This window comes from Phaseolus vulgaris, chromosome 8 (assembly GCF_051622355.1).
Source record: "Phaseolus vulgaris cultivar YP4 chromosome 8, ASM5162235v1, whole genome shotgun sequence".
Classification (NCBI taxonomy): Eukaryota; Viridiplantae; Streptophyta; class Magnoliopsida; order Fabales; family Fabaceae; genus Phaseolus; species Phaseolus vulgaris.
In genome coordinates this window covers 3,086,109-3,100,401 of record NC_143505.1, presented here as the reverse complement: position 1 = coordinate 3,100,401, position 14,293 = coordinate 3,086,109, and the positions used below count along the sequence as shown (strand labels likewise).

General features: G+C 33.9%; 2 protein-coding genes across 5 annotated transcripts; both read right to left on the bottom strand.

Annotated features, from left to right (window-relative positions):
- Positions 1 to 337: 337 nt before the first annotated feature.
- On the bottom strand, positions 338 to 7,142 carry LOC137823387 (chaperone protein ClpB3, chloroplastic). Its single transcript, XM_068628493.2, has 10 exons — positions 6,609 to 7,142; positions 5,935 to 6,153; positions 5,568 to 5,805; positions 5,132 to 5,327; positions 4,489 to 4,543; positions 4,120 to 4,270; positions 3,558 to 3,866; positions 2,252 to 2,517; positions 1,088 to 2,014; positions 338 to 854 (listed from the first exon to the last, which is right to left on the bottom strand). The coding sequence occupies exons 1-10, from the start codon at positions 6,858 to 6,860 to the stop codon at positions 519 to 521; spliced, it is 2,949 nt and encodes a 982-aa protein (XP_068484594.1). The 5' UTR covers positions 6,861 to 7,142; the 3' UTR covers positions 338 to 518.
- Positions 7,143 to 8,446: 1,304 nt separating this feature from the next.
- Positions 8,447 to 12,798, bottom strand: LOC137824341 (membrane-anchored ubiquitin-fold protein 2). Of its 4 annotated transcripts, none has more exons than XM_068629953.1 (5): positions 12,415 to 12,798; positions 11,663 to 11,952; positions 10,056 to 10,220; positions 8,945 to 9,056; positions 8,447 to 8,854 (listed from the first exon to the last, which is right to left on the bottom strand). In XM_068629953.1, exons 2-4 carry the CDS (start codon positions 11,793 to 11,795, stop codon positions 8,983 to 8,985), a joined length of 372 nt encoding a protein of 123 aa, XP_068486054.1. In that variant the 5' UTR covers positions 11,796 to 11,952; positions 12,415 to 12,798; the 3' UTR covers positions 8,447 to 8,854; positions 8,945 to 8,982. The 4 variants fall into 4 exon arrangements, with proteins under 4 accessions (XP_068486054.1, XP_068486056.1, XP_068486053.1 ...); XM_068629955.1 differs by having other exon boundaries at positions 8,945 to 9,038; XM_068629952.1 differs by having other exon boundaries at positions 8,447 to 9,056.
- Positions 12,799 to 14,293: the final 1,495 nt, after the last annotated feature.

Here is a 14,293-nt window from a genome sequence, read left to right as displayed (position 1 = left end):
TCAATTATTTATAAACTCATTTAGTTATATATAAAGTAGTTGTTTATCAAATATTAAATACTCATAAAGTACGAACTTATATGCAAGCAAATAAAATTTTCAATTTGCATGAGAATTTAAGTTGAAATTTATTTAAAGTACTTAACTAAATTATTGAATAAAAGCTAGTCTTATCGCTTATATCTTTGGAGCAGGAACGGTTTGATGCTTCTCTTTTTAATTTTTATCAAAGCTGAGACCAAACCAACTCAATAATACTCATCCTTGCTCATTTACATCATCCCTAGTATATATCATTTATATGATATGGGGGTGAGCTGGCTATGCAGAAAGCGACTCATTAAAAGGGGTAATAGTATATATTTACACTGCTTTGGAGTGACAAATGTTATTCGTATTGGTAGTAGAAAATATATATTTTGCATGCAAACTACACAGGGGTGATTGTTCAACAGTATAAGGAAACTGTATACTCAAATTTGTATGTGAAGGAAAAAATAAGGAGCAGTAGAAAGAGTTCACGGAGCCTGTGGAGAGGGTTCCAAGGAAGAGTCTTCTGCAGTGGGAGATTCTGATTCAGCTGCAAGTTTCTTAAAAACAAGCTTTTGCTGGGGAAGTTGACCGTTGGTAAATGCAGTGAGTTCTGTGTCTATTAAAACTGCGTCCTCTTCCTTAAATTCTCCTCTGAGAATACCCTTGGCAAGTTCATTCTCCACATTCTGCTGAATCACTCGCTTCACTGGCCTAGCACCATAATTGGGGTCATACCCCAAACTTCCAAGAAGTTGGAGAGCAGCGTCTGTCACTTGGATTTTCATCTTGCGGTCTGCAACTCTCTTCTGCACACGCTCCAACTGTAATACAACCACAAAGGGAAAATTGTTATTAGGGATGTTAAGCCTATGTAACAGCACCATGGAAATCATTCAACATGGCTTAATGAAGTTGACACTTCTTGTAACTTCAGATGTTGAAATAAGACAAATCAGATTTCGTTTTTAAGACAAGCATGTCGGCAATCAATATGAACATATGGATCAAACAATTTTTGGAACTCATTGAGGATATGGTAACAAGAATATATTACCTGTAACCTGACAATGCTACCTATTTGCTCACGGTCTAGAGGCTGGAAAACAATATATTCATCAACTCTATTCATAAACTCAGGGCGGAAGATGGATCTTGCAGCATCCATTACTCGCTGTTTTATGGTTTCATAAGCCAACTCTTTCGGCACGGTGTCATCATCCGTGTTCAGAATATACTGTGATCCAACATTAGAGGTCATAATGATGACAGTGTTGGTAAAACTCACAGTGCGTCCTTGAGAGTCGGTTACTCTTCCATCATCCAAAATTTGAAGGAAGACATTGAAGACATCCGAGTGTGCTTTCTCAATCTCATCAAACAATATAACAGCATATGGTCTGCGGCGAACTATCTCAGTAAGTTGCCCTCCTTCTTCGTACCCAACATATCCAGGTGGAGCCCCAATCAATCTTGAAACAGCATGTTTTTCCATGTACTCGCTCATATCAATTCGTACAAGAGCTTCTTCAGTGTTGAACAAGTAGGCTGCAAGTGCCTTAGCAAGCTCCGTCTTTCCTACACCGGTAGGCCCCATAAACATAAAGCTGGCAATTGGCCGATGGGGATCTGAAAGACCAGCTCTTGAGCGTTGGATAGCCTCAGCAACTGCTTTAACAGCAGGGTTTTGACCTACAACACGCTTATGAAGCACTTCCTCCAAATACAACAACTTCTCCCTCTCTGATTGTTGAAGCTTTGAAACAGGGATACCAGTCCACTTGCTTACAATTTCAGCAATATCACTTCCTGAAACTTCCTCTCTAAGCATAGACTTCCCAGTATTCATATATTCATTTAACTCCTTCTCTGCACTTTCAAGTTGTCGTTGCAAGGAGTTTAGACTGCCATACTTTAATTCAGCAGCACGATTAAGATCATACTCCCGCTCAGCCTGTTGGATCTCAAGATTCACCCTGTCTATCTGTTGCATAAATATATAGACACATTATTACTATTAGCTGCAAATTATATAGTAATCGTTTACGTGACTAAATTTCTAACTTAGATTATAATTGCCAAATCAACTAATGTAGTTGCACTAGTTCTATGTGCTGAAAATACTTCAGACTGCAATACTCATCCTACCCCTCTTCTGAACAATTGCTTAATTCAAAATGAAAAAAAAAAATCTCCAACAGGAAAGGTATAAATAACACACCTCTTCTTTGATTGATTGAATACGAGTCATTACAGACTTTTCATGCTCCCACTGTTCAGTCAGCTCAGCTTGCTTCTCTTTCAATAGAGAAAGCTCTGTCTCCAGACGATTAAGCCTATCTTTAGTAGCCTTATCTGTATCATTCACGAGAGAGAGTCTTTCCATCTCCAGTTTCAGGACTGACCTATTGATCTCATCAAGTGCAGTCGGTTTAGAAGTGATTTCCATTTTCAGTTTGGCAGCTGCCTCATCAACCAGATCAATAGCTGCAATTTAGATGAAGCTAGCAATTAGTGCTTTATGGGCATTGTTGATGCTGATACCATTTCAGAAGAAAGTTTAACATAAATGTGTAACAAAAAGAGATGTATCACTCACAAGTCAGAGCTATATTAAGATCATTCAAAGCCAAACCCTTCAGAAACCAATACTGCGGTCTATGTATGTTACCAACAGCAGCCAAGTGCTAGAGATTTGAAGTTTTACAAATGATTTTAAATTTTAATCTAATTCTTGATAGCAGCAAAATATTCTCTAGCATCGCCATTTCAAGGTTTTCAAGAACAATTAATATTCTAACAATCATCTGGAAATAATTGTTTTCCATCAACCTCAACTGAATTAATAAATTCTCAAAAGCACTAAAATCACAAATGTTCTAATTCGGAATTTAATCTTTCAAGTAAAACTCATGTCATAATAGTACAAATTAGTAGAGCGAATGTCAGTGCTCCAGAAACTTCTCAGTCCTTGTTCAAAACATTCAGAGTTTAAAATAACTTTTATTATTCCTTATTATTTCTTTCTTGGCAATAACATTGCCCTTCTGGGAGCCATGTTAGTCACTGAACTAGCAGTGGTTAGAGGATGGACTTCTTTATGGTAGAAAGTGATTCCCGGTAGTTGAAGCATTTCAAAATCCTTCTATGGTTCCATGGTGCATCAAGGGGAAGATGGAAGTGTTGCCTGGATGTGTAATATTTTGAATTTTAAAGTTTCTCACATTTTTAGGGAGGGGAATAGATGTAGACTTTCAAATTTGATGGTTGAGTCTAAGATTGAATTAGTGCGGCTGGATGTTCTTCCTTCTTGTATAAGTTTTGATTCTTTTGGAAATAGGTTTGGTCTGCCAGGTAATAAATGTTCTTGATTCATGGGTTTTGGTTTGATCCCTCATAATTTTTTTGCACATATCATTGGGAGAGCATGTGATTGATGAGATATGACATGCTAACCTAGTTGGGATGTCACATTCTCATAATGATGCTTTCTTGAGTGATACCCTTTCTAAAATAAGTATTATTACCTTTGTCGGGCAAAAATCTCCCACTGATATATCGATCCGAAAGAATTGCAGCTTCCACAAGTGCGCTGTCAGATATTCGAACTCCATGATGTAGCTCATACCTTTCTCGCAGTCCCCTTAGTATTGAAATTGTGTCTTCAACTGTAGGTTGGTCAACATAAACTTGCTGGAACCGTCGCTCTAGTGCTGGGTCCTTCTCGATATACTTCCTATACTCATCCAATGTTGTTGCACCAATACATCGGAGCTCTCCCCGACCCAGCATAGGCTTTAAGAGATTACCAGCATCCATAGCACCATTTGTAGCTCCTAACATGAATAGATGATAATTGCAATCAAATTCTCCAACATGTTAATTTTGAATCTCTATATGGCATCAGCTACAAAAAATCATATTTCAGGAAAATTATTATAATAAAAATGCAACATCTATATAAGAGTCCCCATTGATCCGAAGAGTTTTGGTATATAAAACAGTTTGCATCTAGCAGTCTGACCCTTTTAGCATCTTTAACAATACTCAAATAAGTTGTTCAAAATGGTAGAGTTTCAAGCTTCTTACCTGCCCCAACAACTGTATGAATCTCATCAATGAAAAGGATAGTTTGACCATCAGAATCTGTTACTTCTTTAAGCACGGCTTTCAGCCTATCTTCAAATTCTCCCCGATACTTTGCACCAGCAATCAGTGCACCCATATCAAGAGATATAAGCTGAAGAGAGAACAGTGCAAAAAGATCAAGTTTACAATTACTAGACAATTTACAAACTTCCAAAAAAAAAGTGAAATATGACATTTTACTTTTGCAGAGGATTGAATAGTGATAGAGATTATTATAGAGAAATTGAAAATGGGAATAAAAACTTGAAAATCAATTCCATTCATTCACAGCTCTATCAGGAATAGCCAAAGCACTTGGATAAAGCATACCCTACGGTTCATCAAAGCTTGAGGAACATCACCTTGCACTATTCTCTGAGCTAGTCTGTTTCAAGTGAAGAATTCGGTCAATAAAGAGAAATAGAAAGGAACAAGAAAAAAATCATCCAAATAAGATACATGCAAGAAGAAAAAATTAGTTAACCTGATGGTTTTCCAATAGAGTTAAGAAAAATCTGTGTTAAATTTTTTTGCTAAATGCATGTTTCAAACGTTATCATCATGTTCACACAGCTGAAAGAAATTGTTTTTCCATTCTAATTTATACTACTACAGGGAAAAAAGTCATTATTTAAAGTATCACTTGGGAAACCTCTAAAAAACCATTTAAGAAACTTACCTTCAAAAGATTAATTTTACAATATTACATATCTGCATTAAAATTTCATTTATCTTTTTCATAAAATGTATAACAGATGTTCAGACAATTTTATTATTCTTTAACCTGTCTAACAGATGGCATTGCTAGTATTTATGAAGCAGGTTAGACATTGAAATTAAGGGCAGTTAATATTGGTATAAACTAGTTAAGCTTAATTCTAAATTCCAAAAGATTTTAATAGCAATAATGTTCAACAAATGGTAATGTAATCAATCATAGGCAATGGAAGAAGATAAAGGTCTAAGTGCCTACCCTTCAGAAATGGCAGTCTTTCCAACACCAGGCTCACCAATCAGCACAGGATTGTTCTTTGTCCTCCTGGAGAGAATTTGGATGCATCTGCGTATTTCATCATCTCTTCCTATGACCGGATCAAGTTTTCCAGCTTTTGCCATTGCAGTTAAATCTTTTCCATATTTTTCCAAGGCTTCATACTTCCCTTCAGGATCTGTATAGAAACTTAACATGAGGCTTAAGCAATACAAAGTTGCCAATCATTTAAAGCGCACAGTTCAAAACTCAAGGAAAAAAATTAAAGACAACAATGTACTGGTCCTCAATACTCTTCAATATAACAATTAAAACCTTCCTCCAAAAGAAAAGAGGTAAGAAGATAAAAAGATGACAACACCTGGTTACATATCATATACTAAAAGTTATAAAAAGAAGACAAATAGCAAAATATAACCTTGATCAATAACTGACTGCGGTCCCCTAATGGACTCTACTGCAGATTTTAGAGCCGGCTCAGATATTTGAAAATCTCTAAAGAATTGCTTCCCAAATCGCTGATCTTGGGTAAAAGCAAGAACCAAGTGCTCAACTGAAACAAATGAATCCCCGAACTGTTTCTTGTGGTCCCTAGCTCTCTGAATCAGTGCCTCCAAATCACGTCCCAACATTGAACCAGACGATTCCCCTAGAACCTAACATAATTGAACATGCATTAAACGTCTGGGGTTCTCTGGAGGAATAACTAGCACTTAAACTCAACCAGACAACAAAATATAAAAGCTCATATTTCAATTCAATCTTCTTTGTATCTGTGATTCAACCTTGGGTTGCCGCTGAATGTACTTGTCAGTAGCTTCTAGAAGACGAGTGTTATCCACCCCAACCTTAGAAAAGATCCTGCGAGCAAGCCCATTCTTCTGCTCTAACAAAGCCTTCATCAAGTGCTCTGTCTCCACAATCTGATGCTTGTTCTCTTTGGCCACCTCCGGCGACGAAACTATCGCCTGCCACGCCATCTCTGTGAACTCTTGCTGTGTAATCTGCCATAGTATCAAAACCTCAACATCAACCACTTCACCCTACTTAACAAGCTCCAAGACCATTATACAACCCAAATTCACAAACATTCAAAATTCCAAATAAGCTGACAAAATTAACAAACATATTAAATTGGTCGAGTTTGGTTAGTTAGTTGATAATTGTGTGCTTCTCTGCTACAAAATAGAAGCTCAATTTTGAACCACTTTTCTCCGTTCAACCTATCTTCTTCTCTCTCAACTGTCTCTGCTCTCCACCATGTTTTCCAATAAGGACAATTTGATAATAGAAAAAAATTTACATAGCAATTTATCCAACTGGACCTAATCAGATCAGTTTCAACTAAAATTCTGAACTTAACTCAAACAGGGCGATTGCATGTTTCGAAAGGAAAGTTAAAAGAATAAAGTAGAAGCAATGCGCTATTCATTTATTCAAATTATTTAGAAAGCGTTACCCTTCCACTTGAAGCTTCACAGCGAACGGTGAGAGGTGAGGAATTTCTCCGAATTGTCCAAAACCCATTTGCAAAAGGGTGTCTTTTGTTGAAGGGGAGCGATTGGAGTGGCTTAAGGGAAATGGGCTTTGAGAAGGAGGGAGAGCGGCGGTGGTAAAAGCGAGCACGGTTAGTGTTGCAGGAGAAGGGGACGGCGAGGTGGGAGAGAGAAAGCGACGTCATGGAGGCGATTGGCGAGGAGGAAGAGAGCATTGAGGGAAGAAGGAATGAGAGTGGAAATTTAAAGAAGGGAAGAAGGAACTTTGTGTTGCGTGGGTATTGAGAAAAGAAAAAGAGAAAGAGAGAATGGGAAAACCGTGTTACTGTGTTGAAACAGAGTTTGGGCTAAAAGAGAGAGAGTTGGACGTGGAATAGAGTGAGAGTGGAGCATTCTGGGAGCTTCTTGAAATGCTGTTTTGTATACATATGCACCCATTCACCACGTGTTCTGTGCTTTGGAGCTATGCAGTTCCTCTGAAAATGACTTGCGTTATCTCCTAAAATTTAGTATGTAAAAGTTATATATTTGTTACTGTTTGTTTAGGTTGTTTTGCAACTTCCAAGGATGGATGATTTAAAATAGGTAGTGTTATTTTAAGAATATAATTTTGGGAAAAAAATATTATAAGTATGATTCTCATATTTCAGTGTATTTTGGCATAATTGTACTGTTTATTTCAAAAGTTTCATGAACTTCGTTAACTGGGCCACTGTCGTAATCATAGTGATTACTATTAGATCACGTTAATGAATTATATAAAATTTATTGGAATTTGAACTTAATTTAGAAAGAATGAGTCATTGAGCACTATTATTTAGTATTGCTTATTTCATAGCTAAGGCAGCAAGCCAAGAAAGGCAGCATAGTAGGCCTTTTAGAATTAGAAAGGAAGCAATTAGTACCTTGTGATTTCGCTTGATTTAAACAATGAGGATCAAAACCTAAATGAGCACAAATATAAACAATGTATGAAATGGAAAAACTATAAGAAACAGTACGTTAGTAAGATTAGTAAGATGAACTTGTGTTTATTTCATTCTTCTGTATATATATATATATATATTATATAATTATAAATTATATAAATTGACAATATAGATGTGATTAATCGTATAGAATATATATATATATATATATATATATATATATATATATATTATATAATTATAAATTATATAAATTGATAATAAATCTTTACGTAAACAAGTATATTTTAGATTTTTTATAAACAGACTGGTTCAAAATGATTTATTCTTTATTTTTATAATCATAATAAAATTTTATACAATAAATTTCTCTTTTTTTAAACTAATGTATTTCTTCTTAAAATTGTATTAAAACCGTGTTAAAAATATTAAAAATACAACAAGTATTTTTTGAATTAGACACTTCACCAATGAGTCTTCTATGGATGTCGTACGAGTGTTGGTGTCCAATACATGTGTCTGACACCAAACACACTATTTAAGAGAAGTATCTAATCTCATATATAGAAATGTTGTTGTTCAGAATAGGAGCATTAAGTTATAATAACAACCTCAAGCAGTAAGAATTTAGAATGTTATAAGAAATGAACATCTGAATCCGAGAAAAGAATAGAAATGATAATTTCATATATTTCTGAGAAAGAATAGGACATACTAAAAGAATCTTTTTATTTGCAGGCCTATAATCTTGAAAAGACATACTGCATATCTTGTGGTAAAATAGTAATGGTGTAAAATTAAGGTTGTCCAAGTTTCCCAAGCATGAAACTTGAATGGTAAGACACAAGTGAAGGATAAATGAAGTCCAAGGATATTCAAATTCAAGCATCAAATCTCCATTTTGTAAGAGGTGTGTGGTCAAACCACTATTCCCACAACTGCTATACAAGAGTAGCAAGGGTACCAAATAAATAAAAAGCAAATTAAAACACATTCAAGTGTTCAACACATACATGTCTGGAAGCATGCTGTATCAGACAGATGCAAGAGAGGGATTGTAAAGTATATATGAGGTGCAAGATGGCAAACTAGTATTGTTCATTTCAATATAACAAGTGCCTGATGAGGCACCACCTAGTACATGTTGAGACCAGCAGAAGAACATCTCCTATCAAATTGTGCAAGAAATAGAGAGCCGCAGAGGAATCAAGGAACTACTAGTTTCACAATCTTCACCAAGTAAAAGTGCTTTTTTAGGTAAACACTCCAGTACTCTTTGCCTGTAGTATGAATGAGACATGCAACCAAATAATTTGTGTATGTTGAAATCTTCAACGCCGCAGCTTACGTAAAAATGAAGTGTCCCTAACCTTCTAAGATAGATGACATCTGCTATTCAATCTGGATGCTATAAGATAATACACATGCATTTGTTCTGTGTTGCTTTGTTTGCAGCTTTCTTCTCTGTATCAGGCAAAAAGACTAAATTATCAATAAGTACCGGATCAGGCACCAAAACTGAATGAAAACAAAATCAGTCAAACAGAATAGTCACACTCTTTCATTTAGATGCAAGTGGTTATTTTAGTTCTGGAACTGCTAGTAACTTGTTTGAAATCCCACATCGACTAGAGATAGGACAATTTATAATAGAACCGATTTTGTAAAGTTGAATTAGGCTTAAAGTCCATTTTTTAATATAACTTTCTTAATATAACTGATAATTAAAAAAACTTGTTTCCATAGAAGTCCTTCTAGTTATGAAAGTACCAACTACAATTTTTATCTTTCAGTTTTCTATTTCTCCCAGAATTTTCAGAAAGGACTGTCTTTTTATTTGAATTTTCAAACAGATGGCTACAGTTTTGTCCGACACAATAATTCTAAAAATTGGACTAGAATAGTACTTTGATGGCATCAAGGACCCATTTGTTTGTTTTTTTCTCAAGAAGAAAAGCATGTTTTAGGCAAAAATATCTAAATTTTAAGATAATTTTATTTGTAAAAAGATTCAAGCTCAAACAAAAACAACCTCAGTGGATTTCTTTTGAGCAAGAAAGTGTTATTTCTTAATATATATATATATATATATATATATATATATATAACTTATATCATAAAATCATTTTTTTTAAGCTTAGGGCCATTTCGGTGAATTTAGTTTCTTTGATCATTTGTTCTTCCCTCTCTATACCTAAAACCCTATAATTTCTACAAATACTTCTATAATATAAATTTATGTCAAAAATGTAAGTGATCTTTGGCCCTTAAAGTGATTAAACGACAATTCCAATTAAAAAGATGACACAGAGGAATTCAACTATTTCTTGTAGTAAGCAAGTGAAATTTTTTGCTGAAGTGAGTGAAAAGAACTTGAACCTTATCGCAGCCAAACTTTAAAAAAAAAACTGCTTACTAATAAAATACAAAGCTATTAAGACTAGCTTTTGGCATATCTCAAATAAACACAAAATAAAATACCTTTCTCGGTAGCAGGATGTTGGACAACCACATGCATTGTCGTAACTGTATCAGGAGTATCACATAATGGGCTCTGGCATTCCCCAACTGTTCTGTTGTTCTCCAATATTTTTCCTGCACTAATCAACTTCACATCTTTTATGGTCCTTGGGCCATTCTCCTTGTCTTCAAAACAAAAAGACAAACTTACAAATCTCATATATCACAAAACAAATGGCAAAAATTTAAAATGAAGCTCACAATATGACAAACATCAGAATTCACCACAGAATCTAATTAAAGATATCAGTTTTAATCTTCCTACCTTTGTGAAATACAACTATTGCTCCCATATTAATCTAGAAAATGTCATTTTAGTTATATCTTATAATATGCCAGAAAGTTGTGGCGAATCATGGAAAATGGTACCTTGATTCTCAGTATAAGGATACTATGCTTACACACATCAAACAATATCCATAAACAATGAACAATTGCAAGGACACTAAGCTACAGACATCCTCTTGAAAAATTACTAAGCAATAAGGAAAGCCTAAAATTTCGAAAGTTCCGGATTAAGGAAATAGTAAAATAATTAGAGAAATAATATCTCCTTGTAACTACACTGCTAACAATTGGTAGGCAACCTCCTGAACAAGTCAAAATGGGAGAAGAAATTGAGGGTTAAGAAACAAACTACCAAACTACCAAACTAGGGACCTTTACTCAAGCTGGGAGGGAATATCCACCTATTCAGAGTCTATCAAACCCCCAAATGAAACTAGTTCCCATGTTTGACGGGGTGATACTCCTTGATGATGAACAAAAAAAGGGACTTATACCAAGAGTTCCCACATTTTTAATTTAAAAGGCTGTTATACAGGTCTTACCACCTTAGATACTTTCATAGTTTATAAACTCCCAAAAGAGCCTTCTTATGAAGAAAAAAAAATGTCGTTTTGTTAATATAAGTGAAGTTTTGTCAAGGAATTAACCAACATTGGCACATTAAACATAATTACGCACATATGCTGGAGAGCATATCTTTGACTAATATTAGAAGTAACTGTAATACATTAAATGGAAAATATTTTTATTCATATAAGTTTATTTTCTTATCTCATCAAAAGAATGAAATAATTTCAATTGCTCTTCATCATTTTGGCAATGGAAAACAGTGACCACTGCTGCACTCACTCAAGAAGTAATAGTTATATACTAAAATGAATTTATAAATTATTCATCCTCAGTGTATACCTTCTAAGAGTTCGTCCAGCCCAAGAGCCTTAACTGAGGTGACATCAGGTTCCTTAAGGTACTACTTCATCCTGTTATACAATCTTTCTAAAGTCACTTTGTACCTAATTCAGCCCACTATCCTTGCCCATACCAGGTCTTAGAACTTTTCTATAACCAAAATAATAAAACCCACATAAATATTCCCGCACCCTCCATCATCATGTTTTCCAATCCACCCAAACCAGCAGTCTCTTAATTCATAGCACAAAGTTCCTCATAGCACCAGAATAATACTACATCTTCTCAGTTCTCACATGGTAATTTAACGATTAAACCAGAAGACCAAAAAGAGAAGCAAAAAGAAAAAAAACAACAGTAACACAAGTAACCTTTGGGCCACTGGGCAAGAACACTCTCCTTTAATGTTGCAATACTAGTAGCTGCAGGAAAACTTTTGGGGCCAATATCAGAGCCATCAGTCAACCGAAACTTGATCTCAAACTGATCTTGATTCCCAGCCATGTTCGGAGATCCAACGAACTCGTGTAGTTAAAACAAATATTACAGCTTCAGTTTTACGTCAAATACTATGAAAAATAGGTTTTCCACTGAATCAATTCATTCAGCTAAGTTTCATCAGTGAAAAACAGGATTTCATTCAAAGCCAATCTCGTGAGTTCTGCAAAGTTTAGACACAAAAGAAAAGGTTGAGTTAGAGCCCTCTCACGCACGCATCCATACTCAGTTAACATGCAGAATCTGGCATGGGAATCTAGATATATCAGGGAAAAGTTTGGAGAGGTCTGAAAATTTCTTAAGATAAAAATCGTTGAATAAGAATATGAACGAAAGAAATTGTAAATAACTGAGGTGGATACATCTTCTCACAAAATTAAAAAAAAAATACAAAATAAAGGTAATGAAATGATTGAAATCCAACATCATAACATAATTCAACACACTGTCACCAGCCAAAAAAAAAAAAAGAGAATCTCAAACAGCTAAATCAAGAAGAGATCCAATCTTGAAATGGGTATGCATCAAACAAGAAAAAAAATCTCGAATTTTCAACTGGGTCACCTGCAAAACAAGCAAGGATCCAAAAAAGAAAGAAAAAAGAGAGAATAGAATATGGAAAAACCTGAGTTTTTGTTGATGTGGGGTTTCTTAGATGGGTATGTGCGTCACTGATCTGAGGGGTGAATTGGCTTTTTCACTTTTGGGAAAACCCAAGATTGAAGACGAAGAAGAAGAAGAAAAAGGGAAAGTGGATGCTTTATTTTGTTTTGGTTGGTTAGTGTTTTGGAGAGCAATAATAATAATAATAATTAATAATAATAATGATAAATGGTGAAAGGGATGAATAAAAAAATGAAATAAAGAAACAAGAAAGGAGGCTGCTTCGGAATTTTCAAAGTCATGCAAAAATCTTGGATTTGGTCAATCACTCATTTCTTTCTTTATTTATTTGGTTTTCCCTCTTCATAGCCTTCAAAGTGTGGAAAATGGAAATGCATATCAAATTATTTTTTTACAATACTTGTCATATATAATACAATACACACATGCAAGTTGTTTGTATACAAACATTGATTTACTACTCTTTTGAGTGTAAGCTTCGATTACATTTCTTTATAGTAAAAAATTATAATCAAGGTACTTCCAAGAGACATTTTAAATCTTCTCACATTACAAAGGTTTTTTATACTATTTTTATTTATAGATTATTATAATGAGTACTTAAAAAGACATCTATTATGATTTGTAATTAAATAAAATAATACACACAAAAATTATGACTCGGTAAATAAAAATTGAAGTCATAAAATATATTACATTCTTGTACACATTAGTACTAATACTATAAAAAGTCTTAAAATCATTTGTATACTTTAAACACCAAGTCTTTGATTAAGGGGTCAAACAAAAAAAATAACGTGGTAAATGGCATTTCACTTCCTAAGAAATATTATTGACTTTTTATAACTAAAGAAATGTTAATAATTAAATTTATAAAAGTGATTTATATCTTTTAATTGATTGATTCGGGTTTGAATATAGTGATACTACATTATGAAATAAAGTGTGGAAAGGAAAATACTCGTTGTTGTCGATAATTAAATTATTTTTTTTTTGGAAGAAAAACAGTCGACGGTTAAAAAATAACACATTTAACTGATAATTTCTTCAGCAGTTGAAACTCATGGAAAATCTTCATTTTCATTTCATGGTTTTACTTTTTAAATGAATAGATTTGGCTAGAATTTTAATTTATAATAATCAGAGTGTGTGTTAAATTATTATTTTTTGGACATTTTCTTCAAGTTGTGTGAAGTGAGAATGCATACATTGTTCTAGTTATATAAAAAAAAAACAATAAATCGTAACTTGTTATTTTATTTATGGCGTGAAAAACTCTGCATGCTATGTTAATGCTAAGACAACAACCTTTATTAATGGGAGTACAAAGCTACAAAGAGATTATTGTGGATAAATTTATTATTATTGTTATTTATTATTATTGTTATTGTTATAAATAGTATAAATAATATGGTAGATATCGATAAAGTTGTGGTCCATCTCTTACATGCTATAAAGTTGTAATATATAAGGTTCTTATCTAATAATAACAATGGTTATTTCCTTTCTCTTTCATGCTAAAGAATCTTTCACAGTGTAAGATTTTGGGTGAATTGACACTTGTTAAATATAGAGAGACACAACTAAGTGATGCTTCTTAAATTTCAATCATTCAGCCAAATTGTGGGTCCATAATATTTTGTTGGAAAACTCCTTAAAAATAATAATATCTTGCATGCAATTTGAAGGCACCATTAAGGCCAAATTTTGTAGAGAGCTATGAAGAATGCTTTACGTTAAAATAGTTTTAATTGGAAATCATGTCATCATCAACATGTAAAACTCCTTCAGCATCATTGTTCTCTTTCTTGTTTTACATGTTAAGTAGGGTTACTTACTTTTTACTTAGACTTTGTCCAGTGAGATGATTGTTTAAAATA

Excerpts from the sequence above, each read along its gene's own strand:
- LOC137824341 (XM_068629952.1), bottom strand. The coding sequence starts at position 11,795 with ATGGCTGGGAATCAAGATCAGTTTGAGATCAAGTTTCGGTTGACTGAT. Across the intron at positions 10,221-11,662 it reads TCTTGCCCAGTGGCCCAAAG|ACAAGGAGAATGGCCCAAGG; the intron begins GTTACTTGTGTT and ends TTTGTTTTGAAG. Across the intron at positions 9,057-10,055 it reads ACATCCTGCTACCGAGAAAG|TCTTTTTGCCTGATACAGAG; the intron begins GTATTTTATTTT and ends TTGATAATTTAG.
- LOC137823387 (XM_068628493.2), bottom strand. The coding sequence starts at position 6,860 with ATGCTCTCTTCCTCCTCGCCAATCGCCTCCATGACGTCGCTTTCTCTC. Across the intron at positions 5,328-5,567 it reads GCAGTCAGTTATTGATCAAG|ATCCTGAAGGGAAGTATGAA; the intron begins GTTATATTTTGC and ends GTTTCTATACAG. Across the intron at positions 2,518-3,557 it reads GAGATTTTTGCCCGACAAAG|CTATTGATCTGGTTGATGAG; the intron begins GTAATAATACTT and ends TCTAAATTGCAG.